Here is a 23,934-nt window from a genome sequence, read left to right as displayed (position 1 = left end):
GGTGTGCTGGAGCAGCATCTCTGCCCCAGAGGAAGATTTGGATGCTTGCACTGTCTGACAGAGGGACCCTCCCCCTTTTCTAATGCTATCTGCCCTCATTTCAGGCCATGTTTGACTGGCTGGATAATGCTGTGATTAAGCTGTGCAACATGTCTCCTGTGGGCACCGACCTCAACACGGTTAAGGAGCAGATGAATGAGATGAAGGTATGTGGGTGGAGCCACGCTGGTTCTCCAATGCATCGCAGAGCTCTCACTCCAGTGATTCATTTTGTTCTGGTTTTTGTCCTGCTTGTTTTGGCAGGAGTTTAAAATGGAAGTTTACCAGCAGCAGATTGAGATGGAAAAGCTTAATCACCAAGGTGAACTGATGCTAAAAAAAGCTACAGATGAGACAGACAGAGACATCATAAAGGAGCCACTGACAGAGCTGAAACATCTCTGGGAGAACTTGGGTGAGAAGATTGCTCACAGACAGGTACGAGGCAGCCTGGGTTCGTGCCAGCGCGGGGTTGAAGTTCACTTGGATGCTCCCACTCCTTCCTGACTTAAACGTTCCTTCTCCTCCTGCCATCACTCAGCACAAGCTCGAAGCCGCCCTCCTGGCCCTCGGTCAGTTCCAGCACGCGCTGGCAGAGCTGATGGCCTGGCTGACCCACACCGAGGAGCTGCTCGATGCGCAGAAGCCCGTCAACGGAGACCCAAAAGTCATCGAGGTTGAACTTGCAAAGCACCACGTGAGTGCTCCCACTGCGTGCCATTTGTTTGATCCGCTTCTGTACTGGGGTTTTCTCCCTTAAGAAGGGTTTGGGTTGATTCAAGTCCATGAAAGCATGCTGGAATTAAGCAGACGTTTTGGAGAGGCGTCCAACACTTTACCAACATGTCTGTTAGGTGCTGAAGAATGATGTCCTGGCCCACCAAGCAACTGTGGAGACAGTGAACAGAGCAGGCAACGAGCTCCTGGAATCGAGCGCAGGGGACGACGCCAGCAGCCTTCGGAACCGCCTGGAGGGGCTGAACGCGTGCTGGGAGGCGGTGCTGCAGAAGACAGAGGAGAGGGAGCAGCAGCTGCAGTCCACTCTGCAGCAGGTGGGGGCACGGCAGAGGGAGGGGGCTGGGCTGGGGATGCTGGGCTCTGTAACGCAGTCCGCGGTGTTTGTCACCCTAAGGTGAAAATTCAGTTGTTTCTTGCACAAAGATGAGGCTTGGTGTGGAAGCACAGAGCTTTTGCAGATGGACTTTTTGCCCTCTCAGGCTCACTTCAAAGCGGGGCATTTTTTCGTTTGTGGTACCAATTGTGTCTTGTTTATTTGCCAGAACGACTGCGTGGTCATGGGGCACTGTGTGCATCCCTTCCTGCCATGCTGTTAAATCCAGCTCTGCCTCTTTATCTGGTTCTGAAGCAGATGCAGTGCCAGCGCTGGCGCGTGATCAATGGGGGCTGATGTCATCTGATCGTGGCCGATTGTATTTCCCGAACAGGCCCAGGGTTTCCATGGTGAGATTGAAGACTTCCTCCTGTGGCTAACGAGAATGGAGAGCCAATTGTCTGCCTCGAAACCCACAGGAGGGCTGCCAGAAACTGCCCGGGAGCAGCTCAATGCCCACATGGTAATTTCCTGGGGGGAGATTTTGAATGCTTCCAATTCAGCAAGCTCCTACCTGTCAGACGAGCATCAAAATTCTCATTTGTGAGTTTGACGGGAAGGGAGATGAGTGCTTCTCTGGTGTTCTTACAGATAGATTTGCCCTTGCTGGGGACAAGCATCACAATGCATTAACCACCATCCCGTGCCCAAAGAGATGCATTGCTGCCACTTTGCTGCCTGCCCCGACCCTCGTTTCCTTATCACCTTGAGCTGCTGCACTCCCTTTACCTGATGCTCTGGCTGTGTTGCAGGAGCTGTACGGGCAGCTGAAAGCACAGGAGGACGTGTACAGCCAGCTGCTGGCCAAGGGGCGGCTGATGCTGCTGAACCGCGACGACTCGAGCGCAGGCTCCAAGACGGAGCAGAGCGTCGCGCTGCTGGAGCAGAAGTGGTGTCTGGTCAGCACCAAGATGGAGGAGAGAAAGGTACCGTTGGCAGAGGGACACCGTGCCCCACGAGCAGGACCTGCTCCCTGCTGCTCTGCTCCCCCGGGACGGGGCTGGGGAGGAGGGTTGTTGTCTTAAATTGCCTCTCTTGGGTGCCCGGATTGAATTTGTCATCCAAATGGTGCAGTCTGAGAGGCGAGCTGTTCGTTTTTTGGAATAGTACTGAAATGTGGTTATATCACACAGAAAATGAGAGTGAAATTGCATGTGGGTTATTTAGAGGAGGGGTGGGAAGAAGCCTCCTGCAGTTCTGAAAGGCACTCTGTGTCGGTCCTCGGAGCTGCCTCCATTCTGGCGTTTTGGCCGGCGATGAGATAAAACAAGGGATGCGGTGGCCTCAGCCCAGAATACATTTGTGCTGCTGCAGCTGTTGCCATCGAAATGTCACCCACCTCCCATTTACTGAGAGCTCTTCCCATGGCGATCCCTTTCTTGGGAAGCTGAGGGCGATGCAGCTGCTCATGTGTCGATAATGGAGTTGTCTCCCCTTTCACGTGTGATTCTCACCCGTGAATTTTGAAAGAAGCCGATTCTGAAGCGGCAGCTTGCATTGAAAGCTCCTCGCCTTGGTAAACAAGTCGTGTCCCCAGCTGGGCCGACAAGGTTCCCATTGGAGGCGCATTGCAGCGGGGACACAAAGCCTGCCCTTGTCTGTGAAACCACAGATCGTGAGCTCTCACCCTCAGTGTTGTTTTTTTATCCCCCTTCCCCTCCCCTCTGTGCAGGCAAAGCTGGAGGAGGCTCTTGCCCTGGCCACGGACTTCCAGAACTCCCTCCAGGACTTCATCAACTGGCTGACGCTGGCCGAGCAGAGCCTGAACATCGTGCCTCCTCCCAGCCTCATCCTCAATGCCGTGCTGGCCCAGATTGATGAACACAAGGTGCGGGCACCGTGGGCCCCCAGTGGGTGCTGGGATGCAGGGAGCGAGCACGGCACCTGGACCCCTGCCACGCACAGCGGGTGCTACTGGCCTGCCCAGATCCCCTTACAGATAGGAGGATGGCTTTGCTGTTTGCAGGTGTTCGCCAATGAAGTGAACGCTCATCGGGATCGCATCATCGAGCTGGACCAAACGGGGAACCAGCTGAAGTTCCTCAGTCAAAAGCAGGACGTGGTGCTGATCAAGAACCTGCTGGTGAGCGTCCAGTCCCGCTGGGAGAAGGTGGTGCAGCGCTCGGTGGAGCGGGGCCGGGCTCTGGATGACGCCAGGAAGCGAGCCAAGCAGGTGAGAAATGGGCAGAGTGTGACAGAGCTGGGGTGCAGCCATCCGTGGGGGTCCTGAGACCAGAACGGGGCTGGGGACAGCTTCAGTGCTAAGTTTCAAACTTGATTTTGTTTGCTTGCAGTTCCACGAAGCTTGGAAGAAACTGATTGATTGGCTGGAGGATGCAGAGAATCACCTGGACTCTGAGTTGGAGATTTCCAACGATCCTGACAAAATCAAGCTCCAGCTCTCCAAACACAAGGTGGAGCTTTGCTGAAGCAAGACTGGTGCTGAGCATTGGGTGGAAGGCAATTCATAGAATCTTAGCATTGGAAGAAATCTCTCAGATCACCAAGTCCAACCCCAGCCCACCCCCACCGTGCCCACTGACCACCTCCCCCAGTGCCACATCTCTAGGGATGGTGACTACACCCCCTCCCTGGTCACCACATCACTGCTCTTTCAGAGAAGAAATTTTTCCTAATATCCAACCTGAGACTTCCACGTCACAACTTGAGGACAAAAGAGAGGCAGCAGGGCAGCACTTCCTCTGCTGTTAGAACTGGGGAGAGGCACATCCGTGCTTATTACTGCAGTGGCAAACGTGCAGCTGGGGATCCACGTGAGAGCTGTGTATCTTCTTTGTGAGATCGGGTTTTCTGAAGCCATTTTGTTTTCTCTCTCTGTCCTCAGGAGTTCCAGAAGACGCTGGGTGGGAAGCAGCCTGTCTACGACACCACTATCAGGACGGGCAGAGCCCTCAAGGAGAAAGCTTTGCTTCCAGACGACACTCAAAAGCTGGACAACTTATTGGGAGAAGTCCGGGATAAATGGGACACAGTGTGTGGCAAATCTGTGGAAAGGTAAATCCAGCCCCAGTGTTGTACCAGCAGCGCTGCGTTGTCAAGGACTGCTGTCAAAGCAGTGAGCAGAGGAGGGGAGGTTGAACCCTACAGCACGTGGTGATTTCGTATGGTTCTTGGAGGCTGGAGGAGTTCGCTTGGCCATGGTGAAAGAAGATGAATTTGTTCTTGGGATTCACGGGGTCCATCTGTTTTCCAGGCAGCACAAGCTGGAAGAAGCCCTCCTGTTCTCTGGGCAATTCATGGATGCGCTGCAGGCCTTGGTGGACTGGCTGTACAAGGTGGAGCCTCAGCTGGCTGAAGATCAGCCCGTCCACGGCGACCTGGACCTGGTCATGAACCTGATGGACGCTCACAAGGTGGGGATCTGCCCACCCTGCTGGGGCTGGGAGCTCTGCTCGTCCTCCCCAAGGGCCCAAGGTCTCGTCCCCCATCACTCAGCACCCTGGCACTGAGCCGTTTGGCTTTTGCCTGCTCGGCCTCCAGGTCTTCCAGAAGGAGCTGGGGAAGCGCACTGGGACGGTGCAGGTGCTGAAGCGCTCCGGCCGGGAGCTGATAGAGAACAGCCGGGATGACACCACATGGGTGAAAGTACAGCTGCAGGAGCTGAGCAACCGCTGGGACACGGTGTGCAAGCTGTCGGTGTCCAAGCAGAGCCGCCTGGAGCAGGCCTTGAAGCAGGTGAGCAAAAGGCTGCAGCTGGAAACGGGCTTGGAGAGCTTTACCTGCGCTGCGGGGCTGTGCCCCGGAGATGGACACAAACCCTTCCCTTGGATAAGGCTGTTTGCACCCTGCGCCCAGACACAGGGCTTCTGGCTGAGCAGGACAGCAGAGCCCTGCAGCTGTTGCTAGTGAGAACTGCAGAGCAGCATTGGTTATTTGCTTACCTTTTTTGCCCTAAGAAAAGCCATTAAGAAGGGCCTGTTTGAAAAGGAAGGATGAAAAGATTTCGCTGGTGTGCACTGCAGGCAGGTGGGAATGGGCGAGTGATCAGAGGCTGCTCCAGCTTGTGTTTGCTAAAGTCCAGGGAGAAAAAAGAGACCTCAATTTTTGCTTTAAAAAAAAAAAAAGGTCAAAAGGCTTTAGGTAGATTTTTTGTCAAGCAGGCAATTTACTGAATAAACTACCCAGGTGCCAAATTGGCCAGCACTCAGGTAGCCATGCTGTTAGTGAAAAACAACAAGTTCTGCAGCACTGCTGCTGCCAAGCACAGGGCCAGGAGAAGCAGGAGCTGCTGGTTCAGGCCAGAGCTCCCGGAGCTGCAGGGCCCTTCTGCTGGTGCTGGTAAGCCCAGGCCACAGAGATAGATCCTTCTTCTCCCTTTCTTCTTTAAAGTCCCCCCTCCACTCCCAGCCACATCCCAAGGAGGGGGCTGACCCTCTGCTTCTGTCCTCAGGCGGAGGAGTTCCGGACGGCCGTGCACATGCTGTTGGAGTGGCTCTCAGAGGCTGAGCAGTCCCTGCGCTTTCGGGGAGCGCTTCCTGATGATGCTGAAGCACTGCAGTCCCTCATTGATGTGCACAAGGTGATGGGGAACTCCAGAGGCGTGGGTGCCAAGACTGAGGGGCAGCACTTGGCCTTCTCTTTTTAGAGCAACCCAAGCAAAATCTGTGGGCAAAAATGCTGCAAGATAATCTATTTGGGCATTAAGTTCCTGCATTTTGAGGGGTGAGGGGAAGTTAAATCGTTCTTATGCAGCAGTCATAGCTGGGTGTAGGGTAGGAGCTGGACCTGGGTGCCCCTGCCATGTGCTACCCCTTCACACCCGGCCCATGCATTCCCTGCTTCCAGGAATTCATGAAGAAAGTGGAGGAGAAAAGGGTGGATGTGAATGCGGCAGTGGGAATGGGAGAGGTCATTCTGTCTGCCTGCCATCCTGACTGCATCACCACCATCAAGCACTGGATCACCATCATCCGCGCCAGGTTTGAGGAGGTGAGTCCCTTGAGGCTGCACTCGTGTCCTCTCCTGAGCTCCTGCCCAGCCCCAGAGCGTGCCCACAGTGTTGATTTTCCTCTCCATTTGTTCCCATCCGGGGCTGCCGCATCTCTGCATCTCCAACAGGTCCTCACGTGGGCCAAGCAGCACCAGCAGAGGTTGGAGGCTGCACTCTCAGAGCTGGTGGCGAATGCAGAGCTTCTGGAGGAGCTCCTGGCCTGGATCCAGTGGGCTGAGACCACCCTGATCCAGAGGGATCAGGAGCCGACACCGCAGAACATCGATCAGGTCAAAGCCCTCATCGCTGAGCACCAGGTGAGCCCAGTGCTGGAGCAAAAGAGCTTTCCTGCACCGTGGGCAAACACTTGTGAGGGCAAGAGGGGTTTCATTCATAGTGTGCCATGGGGGAGTCGTTGGCTTCTCCTTACAGCCCAATTAAAGTAGCAAACTCACCCATCCCAGGCTGTCACTTGGGCTGAGCTTTTGCAGAGCTGTGCCATAGCTGGCCTGCAAACCCCCACTGCTCCGGGCACCTGTGTCCCCCATGGCCAGGCACATCCCAGTGAGAGCCCAAAGCCTCCGTGGTTGGAGGTGAAAACATCTCAAAACTGCAAAGCTTCTTTCTCCCTTGTGTGTTCTGACAGTCCTTCATGGAGGAGATGACAAGGAAACAGCCAGACGTGGACCGGGTCACCAAGACCTACAAGAGGAAAGCAACCGAACCGCCCCACGGAGCCCTCATCGACAAGTCCCGCAGCAACAGTACGTGCTGTGGTGGGAGGAAGTGAGATACCTAGGAACTCGTTAGCTCTCATTATCAGTTAACGAGGCATCCTGCACTGACTGCCGTCAGGAAGGCAGCTGGAGCTTTCACAGGGAGAAGTCCAGGTGGTCACCTCCAAAATGCCGCTGCCGGGGCTGCAGAGCCCACGCAGAGCATTTATCTCTTTTTTATTTAGCAGTGCTGGGAAGCCCCTGCTGTCACTTCTCGGTTTCTTTCTGCATCAATTCTGTGATTTGTTGTTGCTTTTCACACCAGTTCTTGAAGCCGGGGTCCACCATGATTCCCCCGGCAGGGGTTGGGCTGCAGAGCTGTGGGGCCGTGGCTGCAGCTCACGGTTCTGCTCGGCAGGGCTGTGCATGGCTGCTCAAAATGCGCCGCGCGTTTCCTTGCTGCTCCGTCCTCAGCGCTCAGACAGATTCAACCCCTGGCGCTGCATTCACTCTCGCTACTTTTTCCTTCCCCCAGGAAAATCCCTGACCCAGGCCGCCCCTCCCGCCATGCCCATCATCTCCCAGTCGGAAACCAAGAACCCCCGCATCAACCAGCTCTCAGCCCGCTGGCAGCAGGTCTGGCTGCTGGCCCTGGAGCGCCAGCGGAAGCTCAATGATGCCCTGGACCGACTGGAGGAGGTAACGGGTGCTGCATGGGGCGGTCGGTGCCACCTCCTGAGCTGCCCGGGTCCTGCGGGCTGTCCCTGCTGCTTTCCCCACAATGCCAAAAGGAAAAAAGCTCTTCTGAAGCGTTATGGCTTAAAACTGCCTTCTTTAATTAACTGCTCGCTAATGAACTGCTTTGCGCTCCTGCAGTTGGTATCTGTAGAGGTAATGACAGCCAGCCCCGCTTTATTCCTAGTAATCAGCTTAACTAATTAGTTCTACTGTATATATCTTTTCCAATCGTCTAATATAATTTTTGTTTTCATTTACGCTTAACAAAGCAGCTATGCCCAGAAGTGAGTGTTTTTGTTTTTTGTTGCTTTTTCTGTAGGTCAGTTCAGTTTCTGCGTATCGATGTTTTATTTTCTCTTTGTTGCTTTTAACTCGAGGAATGCTTTAAAAAAAAAATAGAAGAAAAAAGTGCTCAAAATCATCGTGCCACCTTGCTGTGAGCTCCTGCAGCCAGAGGGGCCCTTGGGGGGGGTTAGGAGGAGGGCGAGAGGTTTGTTGCGCTGCAGGGCCGAGGGCTGCACCCAGCCGGAGGGAGCGCAGCTCAGTGCTCCCAGGGGCAGGGAGAGGGCAGGGGCTGAAGGCGGAGGTGGCGGCGGGCAGCCAGCAGTGTGTGTGCGTCTGTGTGTGCGTAGTCGGCGCTGCGCCCCGTGTCCATGGTGACGTGTGGCTGTCCCTGCGCTGTGTGTCCTGCTGTGCTGGGAGGGCCTGCGCGGCCCCCCTGGGGCGGATGTGGGGGGGGGGGGGGGGACTCCTGTGGATCCTTCAGGGTTTCCTCGCTGACTGTCGATTTCCTTCCAGCTGAAGGAGTTTGCAAACTTTGACTTCGATGTCTGGCGGAAGAAATACATGCGCTGGATGAACCACAAGAAGTCCCGTGTGATGGATTTCTTCCGGCGCATCGACAAGGACCAGGACGGGAAGATCACCAGGCAGGAGTTCATCGATGGCATCCTGGCCTCCAGTGAGTCTGTGCCCAAAACCAGCTGAAGGAGCGGCCGCCCGGCCCTGAGGGCAGGCTGTGCACAGCCCTGTGCCCGGCTGCTCATTGCTCCTCCTTCCAGAATTCCCCACCACGAAGCTGGAGATGACGGCTGTGGCCGACATCTTTGACCGTGACGGTGACGGTTACATCGACTACTACGAGTTTGTGGCTGCTCTCCATCCCAACAAGGACGCGTACCGCCCCACCACCGACGCGGACAAAATTGAGGATGAGGTGAAGCACTGGGATGGTTTGGGGCGGATCGGGACGGGCTGGCAGGAGAAGGGAGACAAAGAGGAGGAAAGAAAGGACCGTGCCGGGGTTGAGCCAAAGTAATGCATCCGTGTATGGCCGATGTTTTTGGAACTATTGGCCACATAGGTCTGTGTTTTATCCAAAAAAAAAAAAGAAGCCTATTAGAGGGGAGGCACCAAAATCCCAGTTTCTTACCTCGTTTTCTGTGGTGCAGGTCACCAGGCAAGTGGCTCAGTGCAAGTGTGCCAAGAGGTTCCAAGTGGAGCAGATCGGCGAGAACAAATACCGGGTAAGGCGAAGGGTTCCGTGTCCCCCAGCACTCCCTGCAGGGAGGGACCCCAACAGGCAGCTCCAGGGACCCCGGTGAGGAGGGGCCTCGTGCCCTGGGGCCATACGCCCTGGGGAGGCAGTGCTGGCCCAGGCTGTGCCCATGCAGGAGAGCACAACGGTGGCAGTGTTCTGGGGTGGGCGGCTGCTCAAGTGCAGCATTCACTGCCGCCCGCAGCTGCCCTTGAAGTTTTCCTCGTGGATGAGTGTACCTTACGCCTGTGTTTTTCTTAGCTCGTTCCTGAAGAAGGAGAATAATTTCCTTACAGGATCTCTTTGTAACAGACTCCTGTGTTTATGTTTCAAATTACTCACCGAGGTGAAGCTCGGCAGTGAGCTGGCAGCCAGCTGCCCGGTTTCCTGCGCTGCGCTCGGGGCTCACAGCTCACCGCTGCCTCAGAGCCCCATAGCAGAACCCCATTGCTAACTCCCTGCAGTTAACAGTTGTGGTGATGATTGCACTGTTAATCCCATAAAATGTTTTTCTTGTTTTTCTTTCCCCTCCTCCCGCTCTCGACTTCCCTCATGTTCCCCAACCCTTTTCACTCCACTTCTCTCCTCCGTAGTTCTTCCTCGGCAACCAGGTACAGTTTGCCTTGCGATGCTCTCACCTCTTGTTAGTGGTTGTAGCTCGTGTGTCCATGGTGCCTTGTCCTTTGGGAGGATGCAATCTGTAGAGTGCTGCTTGGAGAGCCTGTCCCACCGCTGTGCAGAGCCTGGTACAGAGGAGCGCCGTCCAAAACAAACTGGGCAGGAAGAGGGGAAAAAATCGATGGGAAAAATCAGGAATTGACTGAAAGGGAGAGATTTCTGTCTCCTCGCTCCTTCCTCAGTGCCCTGGGGATGTCAGTGGGCTGGGGGACAAAGTCGTGGGGTGACACTGAGGGCTGCACCAGGCTCTGCGCTCGGGTCACCGTCACCATGGAATGGAAATGCTGTGTCCACATGTTTAATCCCATAGGTAACGATAACTAAACCTCATCCTGCTGCACCTGCTGAGTAACTCCTGGTGGGAGCAGGGCTTGTAGGAACCCGCTGTCACTGCATCCCTGTGTGGGGAGTGAGAGCAGAGCGGGGCCGGCGTGCCAGCTCACATCCAGCTCCTGTCGGTGGGATGGAGCAGCACAAAGCACTGCCTGGTGCCCAATGGCCCTCACACAGAAGGGAACGTCCCCTATGGAGGGATGGTGCCCTGCCAAAAACATGCCCCAAAGCCTGGCGTTCCAAATTGGATGGGTGGCTTCGTGTTAGACAGTGACTGTAGAAACTTTCCCAGTGGTTACTGAAAAAGAATCTGGACGTGACAGTGGAAATGAGAACTCGCCCATCCCTGCCTTTCTCTGCAGGTTTTGGGGGACCCCAAACTGGGGAGACTCCACTCCATCCCCCAGGGGAAGGCCGAGGGGCTGCTCCCTGCTGTCCCTCCACCTGCAGCACTCGATTTTCATTTTATCTCTTCTTTATTATTGCATTCCTATCCATCCAAGGGAAAATCCTCCTACTTTTTTTTTTTTTTTCCTTTTTTTTCACTCATTCTGAAGGTGGTTTCCCTTTCCAAGAGTGCTTCCCACCCCCCTTGGAGCAGTGCTTTGTGGAACGGGCAGAGCAGTGCAGGACGCAGCCTGGGCTCGGGGCCGGGGCTTCTGGCTGGGGGCACTGATTGAGAAACAGAAGGCGTTTGAAATCACTAATGAACATCGCAATCACTAATCACCATTTCTGCGGGATTCCTGCCCGGATTCCCATCACTGCGCTCGCTGAAATCCTGGCGGGGTGGTGGCAGCGGGGCTTTTTCTGCTGCTGGGGCCAAGGCTGAGGCTCTGGGTGTCCCTGCCTTCACACTGGGGAGGTTTCTCACTCGGCGGTGGCGCAGCGCTGCTTTGCTGGTTCACCAACCTGCCCTGCCCTCTTTTCCAAGTGGGCTGCACCAGCAGCATCAGTGCATTGACAACCTGTTTCCATCGGAACCAAAAAGAAAACCTGCGATTCTGGCTGCAAAAATTCGTCTAAGGGCCAAATTCCAAGCCCTCGTTTGCTTCTTTAAAACTAAAGGATTTTGGTAGCTGCATCGTCTTAATGGCAGGCAGCTGAAAAACTCCTGCAAATTGGTGCTGGTGTGCATTTGTTTGAGAGGAGCGTGAGTGGAGAGCCGCTCGGTGCTCAGCGACCGCTTTGTGCGCCTGGAAGCACAGATGGTTTCTGACAGCCCGGCTCTGGTGCAGCCCGCAGAGGGAGGGAGCCCTCAGCGCGTCCTGTGGCTGATCCCCGTCTCTCTGCTCTGCAGTTCGGTGATTCCCAGCAGCTGCGGCTGGTCCGGATCCTGCGCAGCACCGTCATGGTCCGCGTCGGCGGAGGCTGGATGGCCCTGGATGAGTTCCTGGTGAAGAATGACCCCTGCAGAGGTAAAGCGATCCCGGGTTGAGCAGCTGCCTGCCTTCCCTCCGTGACAGCGGTGTGGGGACTCAGTGGCCGGGTGGCACCAGGTGCTCTGGGAGCGGGTCTGGGTTATCCACAGAGCCGGGGGAAATGGGTCCAAAGCAAATGACTGGACTTAAAATAGTGAGAATTGGCAGCGCTGGGGCAGAGCTCAGCATTTGGCCAAGTTCCTAACGGGGAAGCACTGACACCAAAGTTATTTCCACCCACGGGATGTGTCAGCATCCTTCTGTTCTACAACTGCTCCTTTGGCTTTCTGCTCCAGTGACTCAGTGCGTGGCCTCACGCTGGAGCTGCCCGGCGCTGGGAGCCCACCGACCTCCCTGTGGGGCTGCCCTCGCTCAGAGGGAGACCCTCCAACTCTTGGCGACATTTGGACTGAAATGTTGACGTTGGCCTTTAGCTTCCCACTCTCACCTGCCCCCTAAAATCGGTGAAGAGCTGCCCAGAGCCAAGAGCAGAACCACAGCCTTTCAAAGCTGTTCTTAAGCCACTTTGAGCAACAGCCACTGTTGTAACGTGCCACGTTTAAAGGCCATTCCGACATGATTTCCCCAAGAAACCAGAGAACAGCAATGCAGGCACTTTGGATTTGTGGAACTCGGGCAGCTTTTAAGCAGACGAATTCTCAGAGAGATAATCCACGTCGTGAGATGGGTGGGCAGGAGACCGGAGCAGCACTGAGGGCATGGATGACATCCCCAATCGTGGGCACGGTGCCGCCTCGCTCAGCTCTCCTCTCCGTGTCCCTTCCAGCACGAGGACGGACCAACCTCGAGCTCCGGGAGAAGTTCATCCTGCCGGAGGGCGCCTCACAGGGCATGACGCCGTTCCGCTCGCGGGGCCGCAGGTCCAAACCGTCCTCCCGGGCGGCGTCCCCAACGCGCTCCAGCTCCAGCGCCAGTCAGAGCAACCACAGCTGCGCCTCGATGCCGTCGTCTCCCGCAACCCCGGCCAGCGGAGCCAAGGTAGGGCCGGGGGGAGGGCCTTCCTGTGGCAGCCCGTTCCACGAGACAGACGCTGCAGTGCCAGGAGGAGGAAGGTGTGGGAGGGGTGCGTGGGGCGGCCTGCAGCTCAGCCCCAGGTGGGACGGCGCCCGTCCGCAGCGGTGGAGCTGTGCCGCAGCCCGGGGAGAGGGGCGCCTGCTCCCCCCACCTCATCTGCCATGTTTCATTCCATCGCCCGTTCGTTGATTTTTTTCATTATTGTTATTTATTTCCTGTTTGGTTCTCATTTCATTTTAGTTCTCTTTTCCTCTCATTCTAGTTTACTTTTCTGTTCCATCTTTTTTTTTTCACTCACTCCTGCCTCTCCCCCCTCTCTGGGTTTTCCATTCCACAGACTCCTCATCACTTCTCTCGATGTTATGACAAACCCTGGTTGATAAACAGTAAAGCGGGCTCCCCGCTGCGGGGATCTGATTACCCCGACCTCCAGCTCCCCAGCTCTGAGGTAGGGTCCTTTCCCGCAGCCCCAGGACCCGTTGTTGCAGGCGGAGCTCCTGGCTTCCCTCTGGTAGCGCAGCGCTTGCAAGCACTGCTGGCTGGTAGCATTTTTCATGGGCTTCTGACTCAGACCAAACCAAGCGCCAGCCTCGGGATAATGCTCACAGCACGCATTTCTCTGATTGCAAACCAAAGGATTGAGCGTTTACTGTGTGCCCTTAAAAAAGAAAAGAGTCTCTCAGAGCTTTGGAGCATCCCAAAGAGGCGGTGATTGGCATTCAGATGGCCGAGTTCAGACGTGAAAATCAGCTACAGCGCATGCATGGGATCCACTTTGCTCCGATGCAAACACGTGGGGTCTGCGCTGCACTGGGGGGCGGCTTCGTTCCATCGGATGCAGCTCCTCCCTGGGGCTTCACTGTGTGGATGAGGAGCGCCGGGGGAGAGGGCGATTCGCTGAGGGGAGCAGCATAACTTGGTGGTGGCTGGAAGTGCTCTCGAGCAGATCAGGCCGTCTTTGAGATCAGCAGAAGGTCGGGAGCACTTTGTGCGCTGCCCTGCGCTGCCTGCTTGCTGCTGTGCTTGTTTCTGATCAAGGATGAGAATCGAGGTCTCTGCAGTGGGAACGGTACCTCCACAATCACACCATAACGGATCTGAATTCCTGCTGGGGCGGAAGGAGAGCCCACTGCTTGGCTCCCCTCCTCCTGCCTACCCCACCCTGGCTCCAGTTTCGGGAGATCCCAAAGATCACACAGTGGGGCCTCACGTTGCTCTGAGCCACACTGTGGGGCACAGGACAGCAGCACGAGAGGCTGGGGCTGTCCGTGTGCTGTGCCCAGCACTCCCCAGGATGAGCTTTGCTTCATTCCAGAAACTGGAGCCACTGTCCTGGGCTGGGGCCGGGCTGTGCCTCCTCCCCTCGCTTTCCTCTGCAGCAGTGGGAGCGACGCTGCGGGTTGTGCTGCTTCCCCATCTTCCTCTGCAGCATCTTAAAGGTCACGGGAAGCACCTGTGTGTGGCACAGCCTCGTGCCCAGAGCAGCTGGCCATCGCCCTCAGTGCCCATTTGGTCCTTCTGTCCGCCCTGCCTGGCCGTCGGTCGGCTCTGAGCTCTGAGTCATTTCAGGACCCGCTTTGTTTTTATGTTATGCCTTTTTTTAACCGCTGCCAAAATGCCACCTCGTGCTCCCCCTGGCCGTTAAGATGGATGCCGGCCGGGCACCGCGTCGCGCTGCGCTCTGTGCCGCGCTGCTCAGCGCTGCCGTCCCTCCTGCAGGTGACGCCGGGAGCAGGCAGCAAACTGAAGCGTCCCACCTTCCACTCCAGCCGCACCTCGCTGGTTGGGGACACCAGCAACAGCTCCTCGCCCGTCTCCTCGGGGGCCAAAAGCGGCCGGGCAGGTAAGCGGGGCAGGGACCGACCGGGGCCGGGGGGGAGCGGGGCGGCGGGCAGAGCCGGGAGCTGCGGGCTGCGCTGCGAGCGGCCGCCTGAGGGCTCCGCGCTCCCCGCAGACCCCAAGAAAGCCGCCAGCCGCCCCACCAGCCGCGCCGGCAGCCGCGCGGGCAGCAGAGCCAGCAGCCGCCGGGGCAGCGACGCGTCGGACTTCGACCTGCTGGAGACGCAGTCTGCGTGCTCCGACACCTCGGAGAGCAGCGCGGCCGGCTCCCGGCGCGGCGCAAAGCCTTCCAAAATCCCCACCATGTCCAAGAAGACGAGCACTGCCACCCCCAGAACGCCGGGCCCCAAGAGATAATGCTGCACCCGCGCCCTCCGGCCACGCGAGCCTCACCGCGTCCGATTTTTAACCCCGCTCATACATTGGATGTATATTTATTCTAAATGGGAGAAGCTATATTGTTAAAAGTGTAAAAGAAAGTCGTGTTATGGAGCTGCCTTACTTGGTTGTTTTTTTTTCTGTTGTTTGTTTTTTTGGTTTTTTTTGTTTTTTTTTTTTTTTCTTTTTTGTAAGTTACGATTTTCATGTGAATATTTATGTAGATAAAAACAAAAAAAAACAAAAACAAAACGTTGCCTCTCGGTGCCCGCAGTCCGGAGAGGGGCGGAAAACGGAGACGTGGGAGAGAAAAAGAGAAAAAAAGGAAACAAAAAAGGTCAAGATGTGAAAGTGTACAAAAGGCGGAGGTGTGAACAGGATCTCTGCGAGGTGCAGGGGGCGGACCTGCGCTGTCTTTTAGGATTGTTTCCTAAATGCATCTTTATAAACTTAACTTGCTGTCTCAGCAAGGTAAATTATATTTAAAAGCAAAGACCTGAATCCTACAGTGTTCAAGGAACTCTTTTTGTAAACCAATACCTCAGGCGGAGACACGCGAGGTGTGGGGACTTCTGGGGCTTCTGTTTCCACGCGTTCTTTTTTTTAAGCGATGCGATTTTACCCGGGCTCTGGGATGGGATTCGCACGCAGCACGGGTTGCGGCGGCCCCTTGCAGCCGCTGTCTGAGCGACGGCTGAGCGGCTCTGGGCTGTAAGGAGCGCTGGGGGCTCGGGGCCGCTGCGGGTTGGGATCCCTCACGTCCCACGGCGGCGGCGGGTCCTGCAGGTTGGAGGATTCTTCTGCTGTGATGACCTCAGAGACCGACCCGGCGCCTTCGCCCGCACCTCCTTTCCTATTTATTACTTCTCCGGCCATCCCACTTCCAACCGGGCGACCTCTGCTCCTAGGAGAAATCTGGACTTTCGCGCACAGCTGCTTGTCCTTGAAACGAGTCTCACCAGCACATCGCTGCACGTCCTGCCCGGCTTCTGTGCGCCCTTCGTAATGGCACCGAACTGAGTGGCCGGGGGCTGCGGGGAGTGGGCTCTGCGGAGCCCCTGTATTTATTGAATGGTGTTCCTCTCCGGCTCTGACCGTGTTGCTGTGTGATTCTCTCAATTGGTTTAAATTGAGGCAAAAAAACCCTGAAGCTCTACCAATGAATTGTTTAAAAAAAGAAAACAGACACATTTTTGTATTACGATTGCTTGCGGTAATAAACAATCTTGCCTCCTACCTTCCTCCCAAGTGTTGGTGTTCCGCGTTGCAGGCGTTCGTCCCGCGCTCCCCAGCCCCAGCAGGGCAGCCCTGCACAACCCGCGTGCAGGGAGTGCGGCAGGAGGTTCTCACGTGGATCGCAGCGGTGCGGGGACTGAGAGCAGCTGAGGGCCGGGTGCCCATGGGAGGCAGGCGAGGTCCGTCTGTGCGGGCAGATGCAAGGGGGAAGTGCCCACGGCAGGGCTGTCGGGGGGGGGGAACGAGTGAGAGGACCGTCGAGGCTGGGTGTCTGTGGGTCTGAGTAGGGTTGGATGCCCGTCGGTTTGAGTTCTGTGAGGTTAGACGTCCATCGTGTTGGGTGCCCACAGGGGTAGATATCTGCGGGTTTGGGTGCCCATAGAGGTAAATGCGGGTTCGGGTACCCACGGGGGTAAGCGTTCGTTGGTTTGGGTGCCCATAGGGGCGTACGTCCGCGGGGTCAGGCGGCCATGGATTCGGGTGTCCGTGGGAGGACGGCTGCGCTCCGTGCCGGGCGTGGAGCACCGTGGCCGGGGCGGTGCCGCCGCCGGGCCCGTCCCTTTCCCTCTCCCGGGTCCGACGCCGCGCGGGGGCCGTTCCGCACCGCTCCGCACCGGGCGGGGGGGGTCGGGGCGGCGGTGCCATGGGGTCGGGGCGCGGGGGGCGGCTGAGCGCGGTGGCCCTGCTGTGCGCGGCGGCGGTGCTGTGTCAGTGGGGCAGCGGCAGCGTCCTCCGCCGCCGCCTCCCCGCGGGGTTCGCGCAGCGGCGGCTGAGCGGCGGGGAGCGGCGGGACGTGCAGCGCGAGATCCTTGCCGTGCTGGGGCTGCCGGGGCGGCCCCGACCGCGCGCCCCCGCCGCCTCCCGCGCCCCCGCCGCCGCCGCTCCGCTCTTCATGCTCGATCTGTACCACGCCGTGGCCGGAGAAGAGGAGGAGGAGGAGGAGGCGGTGTCGCGTCCGGTGCTCACCGGGCTCAGCACCCAGAGCCCTCCGCCGGGCAGCGTGGTCAGCCACGCTGACACCGTGGTCAGCCTCGTGAACATGGGTGAGTGCGGCGCCGGGGGGCGCGGGGGGGAGAGGGAGGGTGGGGGGACCGGGACGGAGCGGCCGTCGCGGGTAGAACCGACCCTGGACCGAAGTTTTTGCCCCGACGGCTGCCGGCGTCCGTCATCCCGGGCGCTTTCCCAGCGCGTCCCCGCTCGGAAATGCCCCTTTTCGCCCCAAGTCGGGGCGTTCCGAAGAACGGCGGGAGGGGGGGCGGAGAGGGGCGAGGGGCTGAGACCTGGGCGCTCCCGAGAGAAAGCTGCGATGGCGAAGGGGAAAGTGGTGGGGAAAAGCGGTGCGCGGAGCGTGGCTTGGGGTCGCTCGTTCCCCGCTGCCTCCAGCCCTGCTGTACCGTCAGCTGCAGCGAGTTGAGCTCTCCGGCCCCCGAGTACGATCTCCATCACCGCACAACGGCGGGAGCTGCAAACCCCGCAGGACGGGGCCGCATCGCCCACCCCGTTGCGGTGTTGCGCACGAAGCAGTCGCGCGGGGAGGGCGGGCGCTGCTCTCCCCCTTCCAGCAGCGAACTGCACCAATTACCTGCGGTGGGACACCGCTGAATCACGGCTCGGAATAAAACCCTCCCGGTCGCTCATTATTGCTGGAATCCCGTCGGGCTGGTTGCTGAGCTCCGGCTTCATCCCATTCCCAGACCTGAGAGCGGCGATGCAGCTGAGCACCAGCCGGCACCCACCGGGGTCCGCTGGCATCCTGAACGCGTACTCAGCTTTTCCTGTCTCTGCTCTTTGCTTTAGGCTGTTCGCGTGCCCCCCTCTGCCCGTTGTGGCCAAGCACGAGGTTTTTGGGGTGCTCCCGTGCAAAGACGGGGGGAGGTGTCGGGTATCCATGCGCGGAGCAGAGTCCGGGCTTTGGCCGCACCACGGTGTGCAGTGGGATCAGTGCTTCAGGACGCGGGTGGGGTCATGCAGGCGATGCTGGGAGCAATGGGGAACAAAGGCTGGCGCGGGGCTGGCAGCTCTCAGCAGGTAGGGCTACTGAGGTGTCTGCCAAGTCCTCTCCATCCTTCCCTGCATCCCCCTGCAGTGTTGGGCTGCACAGAGGTCAGGAAACCCCACAGGACAGCCCCCTTGCTGTGCCTGCAGGATGGGGCAGCCAGGACAGCGGGTGGGTGCTGGGACGTGCGCCCCTAGCTCTGCTCAGCGCTCGGCACATGAACACCAAATCGTGCTGTAACCGCGACCGATTTGGGTGGGATGGGAAGTGGGGCCGCCTGGATCCCATGCAGAGAGCTGATGAGCACAACTTCAGCCTTCAATTTGAATGGCTTTGAATTCTGCGGCTTCTCCAGCCCCTTCATTTTAATTAAATAAATTTTTTAGTGGGAGAAGGCTAACTTTCATTTGCATGCATAATTGGCTGTGCCATTACCCTTATGGGACGTGCAAATGCGGACGGCGGTGCTCCGTAGGGCGCTGTGCCGCTCCCTGTGTGTGACAAGGTGGGCACAGCGCCGCTCCGGGCTGTGATGGAGCCCCGCGTGCTGGCAGAGCTGAGCCGGGTGCAGCCATGGCACCAGCAGCTCCGGGCCGCCTTTGGCACTCGGGTTGGCTTTGGTGCCACGGGCTCCACCTGTCCTCTTCCAATGGGTGACGACGGGGTGCTCTGCGAGAACGCTGGGGAGGGGGCACAGCCACTAAGCCTGCAGCCAGGGGAGTGCTTTTATCCTGAGGTGAGGGGGCCTTTGTGTTCTTTTAGGAAGAATTGTTCATGGGAAGGAGCGGGAGCCCAATGGAGGCTCAGCAGCCATTCACTGTGCCTGGGAGTGCTCCTCTTCTCCCCTGGCTTTGGAAAGCTCTGGAGTTTATTTTTTTCCCTCCTTGCAAGTGAAGGAGCATCTTCCCTGCACCTCCTTTAGACCTATTTTAGCATTCAGTGTGCTTGATGTGGTCGAATATCCTGGCATTTCCTTTTAATTTAGTGCCTGAAATGGTCGCAGGGGCCGCTCGGTGCAGCCAGGACCTGTAATTACCACTGATGTGCGTTTATAGAAGCAGCGCACGGAATGCGTGCAATGAAGTGCAGCTAAAAATAAAATGGGGGGGGGGAGAAGAAGTGCAGGGCCTGGGGGCACCAGAGCTGGGGCCGCATGGCCCAATGCCATGACGTAAGGTATGTGTGGTGCTACCATTATTTGGGATGGAGGATGTGACACTGGCGGCTGGGGAGGGACACGGCAGCCTGGGGGTGGGACAGTGCCGAAGGAGGGGGCAAGGAGAGCAGAGGAGCTGGGCTGGGTGTTTTTAGTGCCTCGCCCGCAGCCCGGATCACCCGCCCACAGCTAATTGTGGGGTGGTGGTGCTGAGTCAACACCGCCCCGATCAATAGCTGGGTCCGAGGGGGGGAGGCAGAGCCGCTCCAACAGCTGCAGAGAGGCGCGGAGATGGGGCACAGAACCTCAACACCGCCGCACTGCGAGCTCAGCTCAGCCCGTGTCTGAAGGATGCACAGAGATGCTGCTCTGTGCTGGCTGTCCCTGCGCTCGTCCCCTGCCTTGGCACGGTGCTGTGGCTGCTCGCTGGCTGCAGGGAGGCTGCTCAGTTGTGGTGTGGGGCTTTTTGCAGGAGCGCTGAGGGCTGTGGCAGGGCTGAGCGCTTGGCACAGCAGGGCGAACAGAACCGTGCAGAAAAGGGCTTCTGAGCCACTGCAGCTCCCGGGGCTCAGCCCCAGCGCCCGACTGGGCAGCACAGGGGGTCCCGGCGTCCCCCCGCCTGCAGTGGCTGCTCAGCGCCTGCAGGAAGCGGCTCCGCATCCGCCCGGCCGCCAGCCCTGAGCTTTATATAAAACAGCCCTGTGGTGAACCCCAGGGCTGGAGGAACGCGGCGTTGGGTTCAGAGGGAAAAAAAAGGAAAAGAGAGGAAAAAAAAGACCTGTGGATGCATAGTGAGCATCTCGGCGCTCGGTTCAGAGAGGTGCGCCGAGCTGCATGTGTGCAGATGGGCAGGAAAACACTGGGCTGTGTGAAATCAGGATTGTGCCCCACTGGGAATGGCTTAAAATGGCATCTGAGGGTGTTTGATTATTTATTCACTATTTTGTGTGTTTGGGTCTTTTAAAGTAGGCAGAAGCTGAGATTTGTGACATTTCATTTATGTTTAAAGCAGGAAGAGCGTTAATCATCTTAATTATGTTCAGCCCCGGCAGGCTGGAATACTTTTAAAGAACAATTTGAAGAAAATAATTACACATTAGTGAGCCGGTGGGACGCCCTGCCGCAAAGCAGCACTCGGTGCTTTCCTTTATGGGTTTAAAAAGAAGCTTCCTTTACCAAAAGGCACCGATTTCTGTAGAAAGCAGACTTAGAATGGAAGGAAAGGGATTGTTGGCGCATAGCACTGACCGGGCGCCTGCCTGCCCTCGCCTCGCTCCCTCCGTCCCGTGTGCCGTCAGCACAGGGCAGGCAGGCGCCGGGCTCAGGGCACGGGGACGGCGGGGCTTCTTCCCACGTGGGGGGAGCGGGGTCAGCCCTGGGGGCGGTTCCTGACCCCCGTGCCCCGCAGTGGAGCAGGACCGGGACACCTCCTCCCCAAAGCCCTACTGGAAGGAGTTCCGCTTCGACCTGGCTCAGGTGCCCGCAGGGGAGTCGGTGACGGCCGCCGAGTTCCGCATCTACAAAGCGCGGGGCGTCAGCCGGCACGGCAACAGCACCCTGCATGTCAGCATCTACGAGATCGCCGCCGAGCGGGCCAACAGGTGACAGCCATGGGGCGAGTGGGGAAGGGGGCTGGTGAGGGATGAGGGTGGGGATGGAGGATGGGATGGGATAGGGATGGAGAGCGGGACGGGGGTAGGCATAGGGACGAGAACTGGGATGGGGACCAGAATGGGGACCATGATGGGGATGAGGAGTGGGGTAGGATGAGGCACCGGGGCAGGGATGGAGGCTGAGATACCGGACAGGATTGGGAACTGGGATAGAGATAGGGACCAAGACTGCGATGGGTTTGGGGCCACTGTCGAGCACCACCTCTGCCCTTCACCTTTCCCACCCCGTGCCAAATGCTGCTCCACAGCGTCCCCAGGCAGTGACACACACAGTGCTAGGAGGGAGCTGAGCTTTTCCCAGGGCAGCTGCCAGGGTGCCACCTTCACACAGCCACAGGCGCTGTCCTGACCTCGCAGCACCAGGGCCTGTATGGGCACGGGCACAGGAGTCATTTCCACGAATGGCTGTGGGATGGAGGAGCCTCAGGGTGTTACTCACCACTGTGCCCATCTGCAGGGAGTCCAACCTGTTCCTGCTGGACGCCCAGCAGCTGCGTGCCGGCACCGAGGGCTGGCTGGTGTTCGACGTCACAGCCGCCAGCAGCCACTGGCTGGTGGAACGCAAGCACAACCTGGGCCTGCGGCTCTACGTGGAGACAGACAATGGTAAGAACCACTGCAGCTTTGGGGCCTGAACCCCAGAAACACTCTCAGTGCTGCCGCAGCTCTGCAGTGTGCAGCTCCCATCTGCGGGGTGGGCAGCGCTGCAGGATGCGGCTGCACTGCGTGGGCGCCCTTCGAGCGCTGCGTGCGGAGCTGAGGATGCTGCACAGTGCCGGCCTGCAGGACCTGCCCGCATCTGTGCCCCGCTCTGTCCCTGCAGGGCTCAGTGTGGAGCCGGGCTCGGTGGGGCTGTTGGGCCGCCGTGGGCCCCGCTCCAAGCAGCCCTTCATGGTGACTTTCTTCCGGGCGAGCGCCAGCCCCGTGCGAGCCACGCGAGCGGCCAAAGCACCGCGCAGGAGGCAGCCCAAGAAGAGCAACGACCTCCCACACCCCAACAGGCTGCCAGGAATCTTTGGTAAGAGCCCTGCGGAGCAGCCCGGGCTGTGCAGGGAGCGCGAGGCTCTGCTGCCCATTCCCATATTGCTCCTCCAGGCCGGGAGCACAGACCTGCCTGCACCCAGGCGGCTCCGTGTGCCCCCTGTGCACCACAGTACAGCCCCAACCCCGGGCTGACGCTGCCTCCCTCTCTCCACAGATGATGTCCACTCTGCAGATGGGCGGCAGGTCTGCCGGAGGCACGAGCTCTATGTCAGCTTCCAGGACCTGGGCTGGTTGGTACGGTCCCGATCTCCCCACAGAGCCACAGTTCCCGGCCACTCGCAGGAGTTTTGGTGACCCCAAACTTCAGAGCAAACCTGGGGAGGAGGTGGGGGGGAGCAGGAATGGAGGAGCAAGCAGTGCCCCAGTGCAACGTCTTCTCCTTGCAGGACTGGGTGATCGCCCCCCAGGGCTACTCAGCCTACTACTGCGAGGGGGAGTGCGCCTTCCCGCTGGACTCCTGCATGAACGCCACCAACCACGCCATCCTGCAGTCCCTGGTCAGTGCTGGCACTGCTGGGGGGTTCTGGTGCCGGTCCCCTCCTTGTCCCCATGCACAGAAGCTGCCCCCCGAGGCCCGGCGGAGCCCAAGCGCTGGGCTCAGCATATTCCGAGCAGGAAGGCTTTGCTGCCCGTTTTCCCAAATCCACTCCACATCGCAACCCATGCTTTAATTTCTGGAATTTCCTGACCTGTGAGTGCTTGATTTCCCAATGGTGGAGTCACACCGACTCCGGTGCTCGCAGTTAATTACAGGGAGCGCCGAGTCCTTGGCTGAGCCTTTGAAGGTGTCTCCTGGCAGGGTTTAGTTTTCGCATTAATGAAGCTGCCTGAGCCCCCCCCCGCTGTGGGCACCCACCCTCAGCCCCGGCCCAGGGCTCTTCCCAGCATGGATGTGAATCACCTGGCACTGGGAGCTGCAAATGGCAGCGTTGGGCAGCACAGCGCCGGACTTCCGAGCTGGGAGAGCCGTGCTGGCACATGGCTCACATGTGGGGTGAGGCCAGGGGGAGCTGCCTGCAAAGCTCACGGTGCCAGGGCTCAGCTCTGGGTCCAGGGACTCAAATGAACGAAGGGCCGCCCAGATCCAATATAAACTGACTGCAGAGAGGACTGCCAAGGGTTTAGAATAAATATTTTTACAAAAGGCTGGAAATAATCCCCCATTCACCCAGGCTTCCCCAGGTTAAGAACCGGGGTGCTTTGGGGCTTCTCCCATGCCCACAACCCCTCTGCCCCTCAGGTGCACCTGATGAAGCCCGAGGCCGTGCCCAAGGCGTGCTGCGCGCCCACCAAGCTCAGTGCCACCTCCGTCCTCTACTACGACAGCAACAACAACGTGATCCTCAAGAAGCACCGCAACATGGTGGTGAAGTCCTGCGGCTGCCACTGAGCACCGGGGGGAAGAGGGGCACCGGGATCCGTGCTGGGTGCAGGGGGGAGGGGGTTACTGCAGCAGCACCCGGGCTGCCCACCCGACACACCACCACCCGTCTGCCCAGCCCTTTCCCTTCCCAGAAGTGGATGTAAATAATATAAAACTTCCCTTCTCTCACCACATATAATGAGAAACATCCATACTATACATGCGTAGATATAAATATATAGAAGAGGAAGAGGATTTGTGGTCGGTGACGTCGGGCCGTGGCGGATGTGCGGTGCCCGGGGTGAGGCAGGGCGGCTCCGAGGACAGCTGGGCTCCAAGCAGGGCTTCCAGTTCCCTACACAAAAACACCCTCAGCCAATTAAGTAGCCGGCTGACTAACAGGCTCCTGTTTACTTAGAGTTCACAAAACTCAGCCAAGGGGAAAAAAAATAATACATATTGAGCTACAACACTGTTATAAAATAAATGCCTAGTTTGGAAAGTAAACACAGCGTTTCTCTTGCTGCTTTTCCATAAATGTCACAGCACAATGACGTTCTGTTCTGCACGCTGAATTTCGCAATGAAAAAGTACTCACGATGGCCTAAAACTGCTCCTGTTTGCCTGAAGCTGAGCCCAGCAGGCGCTGTGGCAGCTGGGGCTGCTCTGGGGCACCCAGGGAACCTGGCT

The 23,934-nt window shown here is 58.1% G+C and overlaps 2 protein-coding genes and 1 long non-coding RNA gene across 18 annotated transcripts in view; 2 read left to right on the top strand and 1 right to left on the bottom strand.

Moving 5' to 3' along the window:
- MACF1 (microtubule actin crosslinking factor 1) overlaps positions 1-16,012 on the top strand; it is a 112,610-nt gene extending 96,598 nt beyond the window's left edge. For 12 of the 16 annotated variants that reach the window (XM_052698869.1, XM_052698871.1, XM_052698860.1 and 9 more), the window contains 26 exons: positions 105-206; positions 304-477; positions 581-736; positions 894-1,091; positions 1,485-1,613; positions 1,903-2,076; positions 2,823-2,978; positions 3,117-3,323; positions 3,445-3,564; positions 3,996-4,165; positions 4,365-4,524; positions 4,652-4,846; positions 5,562-5,690; positions 5,957-6,100; positions 6,230-6,418; positions 6,748-6,865; positions 7,353-7,516; positions 8,354-8,516; positions 8,617-8,771; positions 9,007-9,081; positions 9,686-9,703; positions 11,404-11,521; positions 12,312-12,523; positions 12,897-13,007; positions 14,279-14,402; positions 14,514-16,012. In XM_052698869.1, the coding sequence (XP_052554829.1) occupies positions 105-206; positions 304-477; positions 581-736; positions 894-1,091; positions 1,485-1,613; positions 1,903-2,076; positions 2,823-2,978; positions 3,117-3,323; positions 3,445-3,564; positions 3,996-4,165; positions 4,365-4,524; positions 4,652-4,846; positions 5,562-5,690; positions 5,957-6,100; positions 6,230-6,418; positions 6,748-6,865; positions 7,353-7,516; positions 8,354-8,516; positions 8,617-8,771; positions 9,007-9,081; positions 9,686-9,703; positions 11,404-11,521; positions 12,312-12,523; positions 12,897-13,007; positions 14,279-14,402; positions 14,514-14,755 (3,903 nt within the window). In that variant the 3' untranslated portion in view covers positions 14,756-16,012. The remainder of the gene's footprint in view (positions 1-104; positions 207-303; positions 478-580; positions 737-893; positions 1,092-1,484; positions 1,614-1,902; positions 2,077-2,822; positions 2,979-3,116; positions 3,324-3,444; positions 3,565-3,995; positions 4,166-4,364; positions 4,525-4,651; positions 4,847-5,561; positions 5,691-5,956; positions 6,101-6,229; positions 6,419-6,747; positions 6,866-7,352; positions 7,517-8,353; positions 8,517-8,616; positions 8,772-9,006; positions 9,082-9,685; positions 9,704-11,403; positions 11,522-12,311; positions 12,524-12,896; positions 13,008-14,278; positions 14,403-14,513) is intronic. The other 4 variants (XM_052698872.1, XM_052698858.1, XM_052698861.1 and 1 more) reach the window with 3 other exon arrangements.
- A 643-nt stretch (positions 16,013-16,655) lies between these two features.
- LOC128088338 (bone morphogenetic protein 8B-like) lies at positions 16,656-23,751 on the top strand. The gene is made up of 7 exons (XM_052698761.1): positions 16,656-17,055; positions 20,573-20,765; positions 21,295-21,443; positions 21,661-21,855; positions 22,036-22,115; positions 22,268-22,378; positions 23,122-23,751. The coding sequence occupies exons 1-7, from the start codon at positions 16,656-16,658 to the stop codon at positions 23,269-23,271; spliced, it is 1,278 nt and encodes a 425-aa protein (XP_052554721.1). The 3' UTR covers positions 23,272-23,751.
- LOC128088340 (uncharacterized) lies at positions 19,984-21,696 on the bottom strand. The gene is made up of 3 exons (XR_008210224.1): positions 21,277-21,696; positions 21,053-21,203; positions 19,984-20,681 (listed from the first exon to the last, which is right to left on the bottom strand). It is a non-coding gene; the product is annotated as an uncharacterized LOC128088340 (long non-coding RNA).
- Positions 23,752-23,934: the final 183 nt, after the last annotated feature.

Source organism: Tympanuchus pallidicinctus, unplaced genomic scaffold, assembly GCF_026119805.1.
Source record: "Tympanuchus pallidicinctus isolate F22 unplaced genomic scaffold, pur_lepc_1.0 scaffold33, whole genome shotgun sequence".
In the NCBI taxonomy this organism is placed as follows: Eukaryota; Metazoa; Chordata; class Aves; order Galliformes; family Phasianidae; genus Tympanuchus; species Tympanuchus pallidicinctus.
Note: the sequence above shows the minus strand (reverse complement) of the source record. Positions and strands in the feature narration are given on the sequence as shown.

Coding starts and splice junctions, on each gene's coding strand:
- LOC128088338 (XM_052698761.1), top strand. CDS start 16,656: ATGGGGTCGGGGCGCGGGGGGCGGCTGAGCGCGGTGGCCCTGCTGTGC. Junction 21,856..22,035: donor CAGGCTGCCAGGAATCTTTG/GTAAGAGCCCTG, acceptor CTCTCTCCACAG/ATGATGTCCACTCTGCAGAT. Junction 22,379..23,121: donor ACGCCATCCTGCAGTCCCTG/GTCAGTGCTGGC, acceptor TCTGCCCCTCAG/GTGCACCTGATGAAGCCCGA.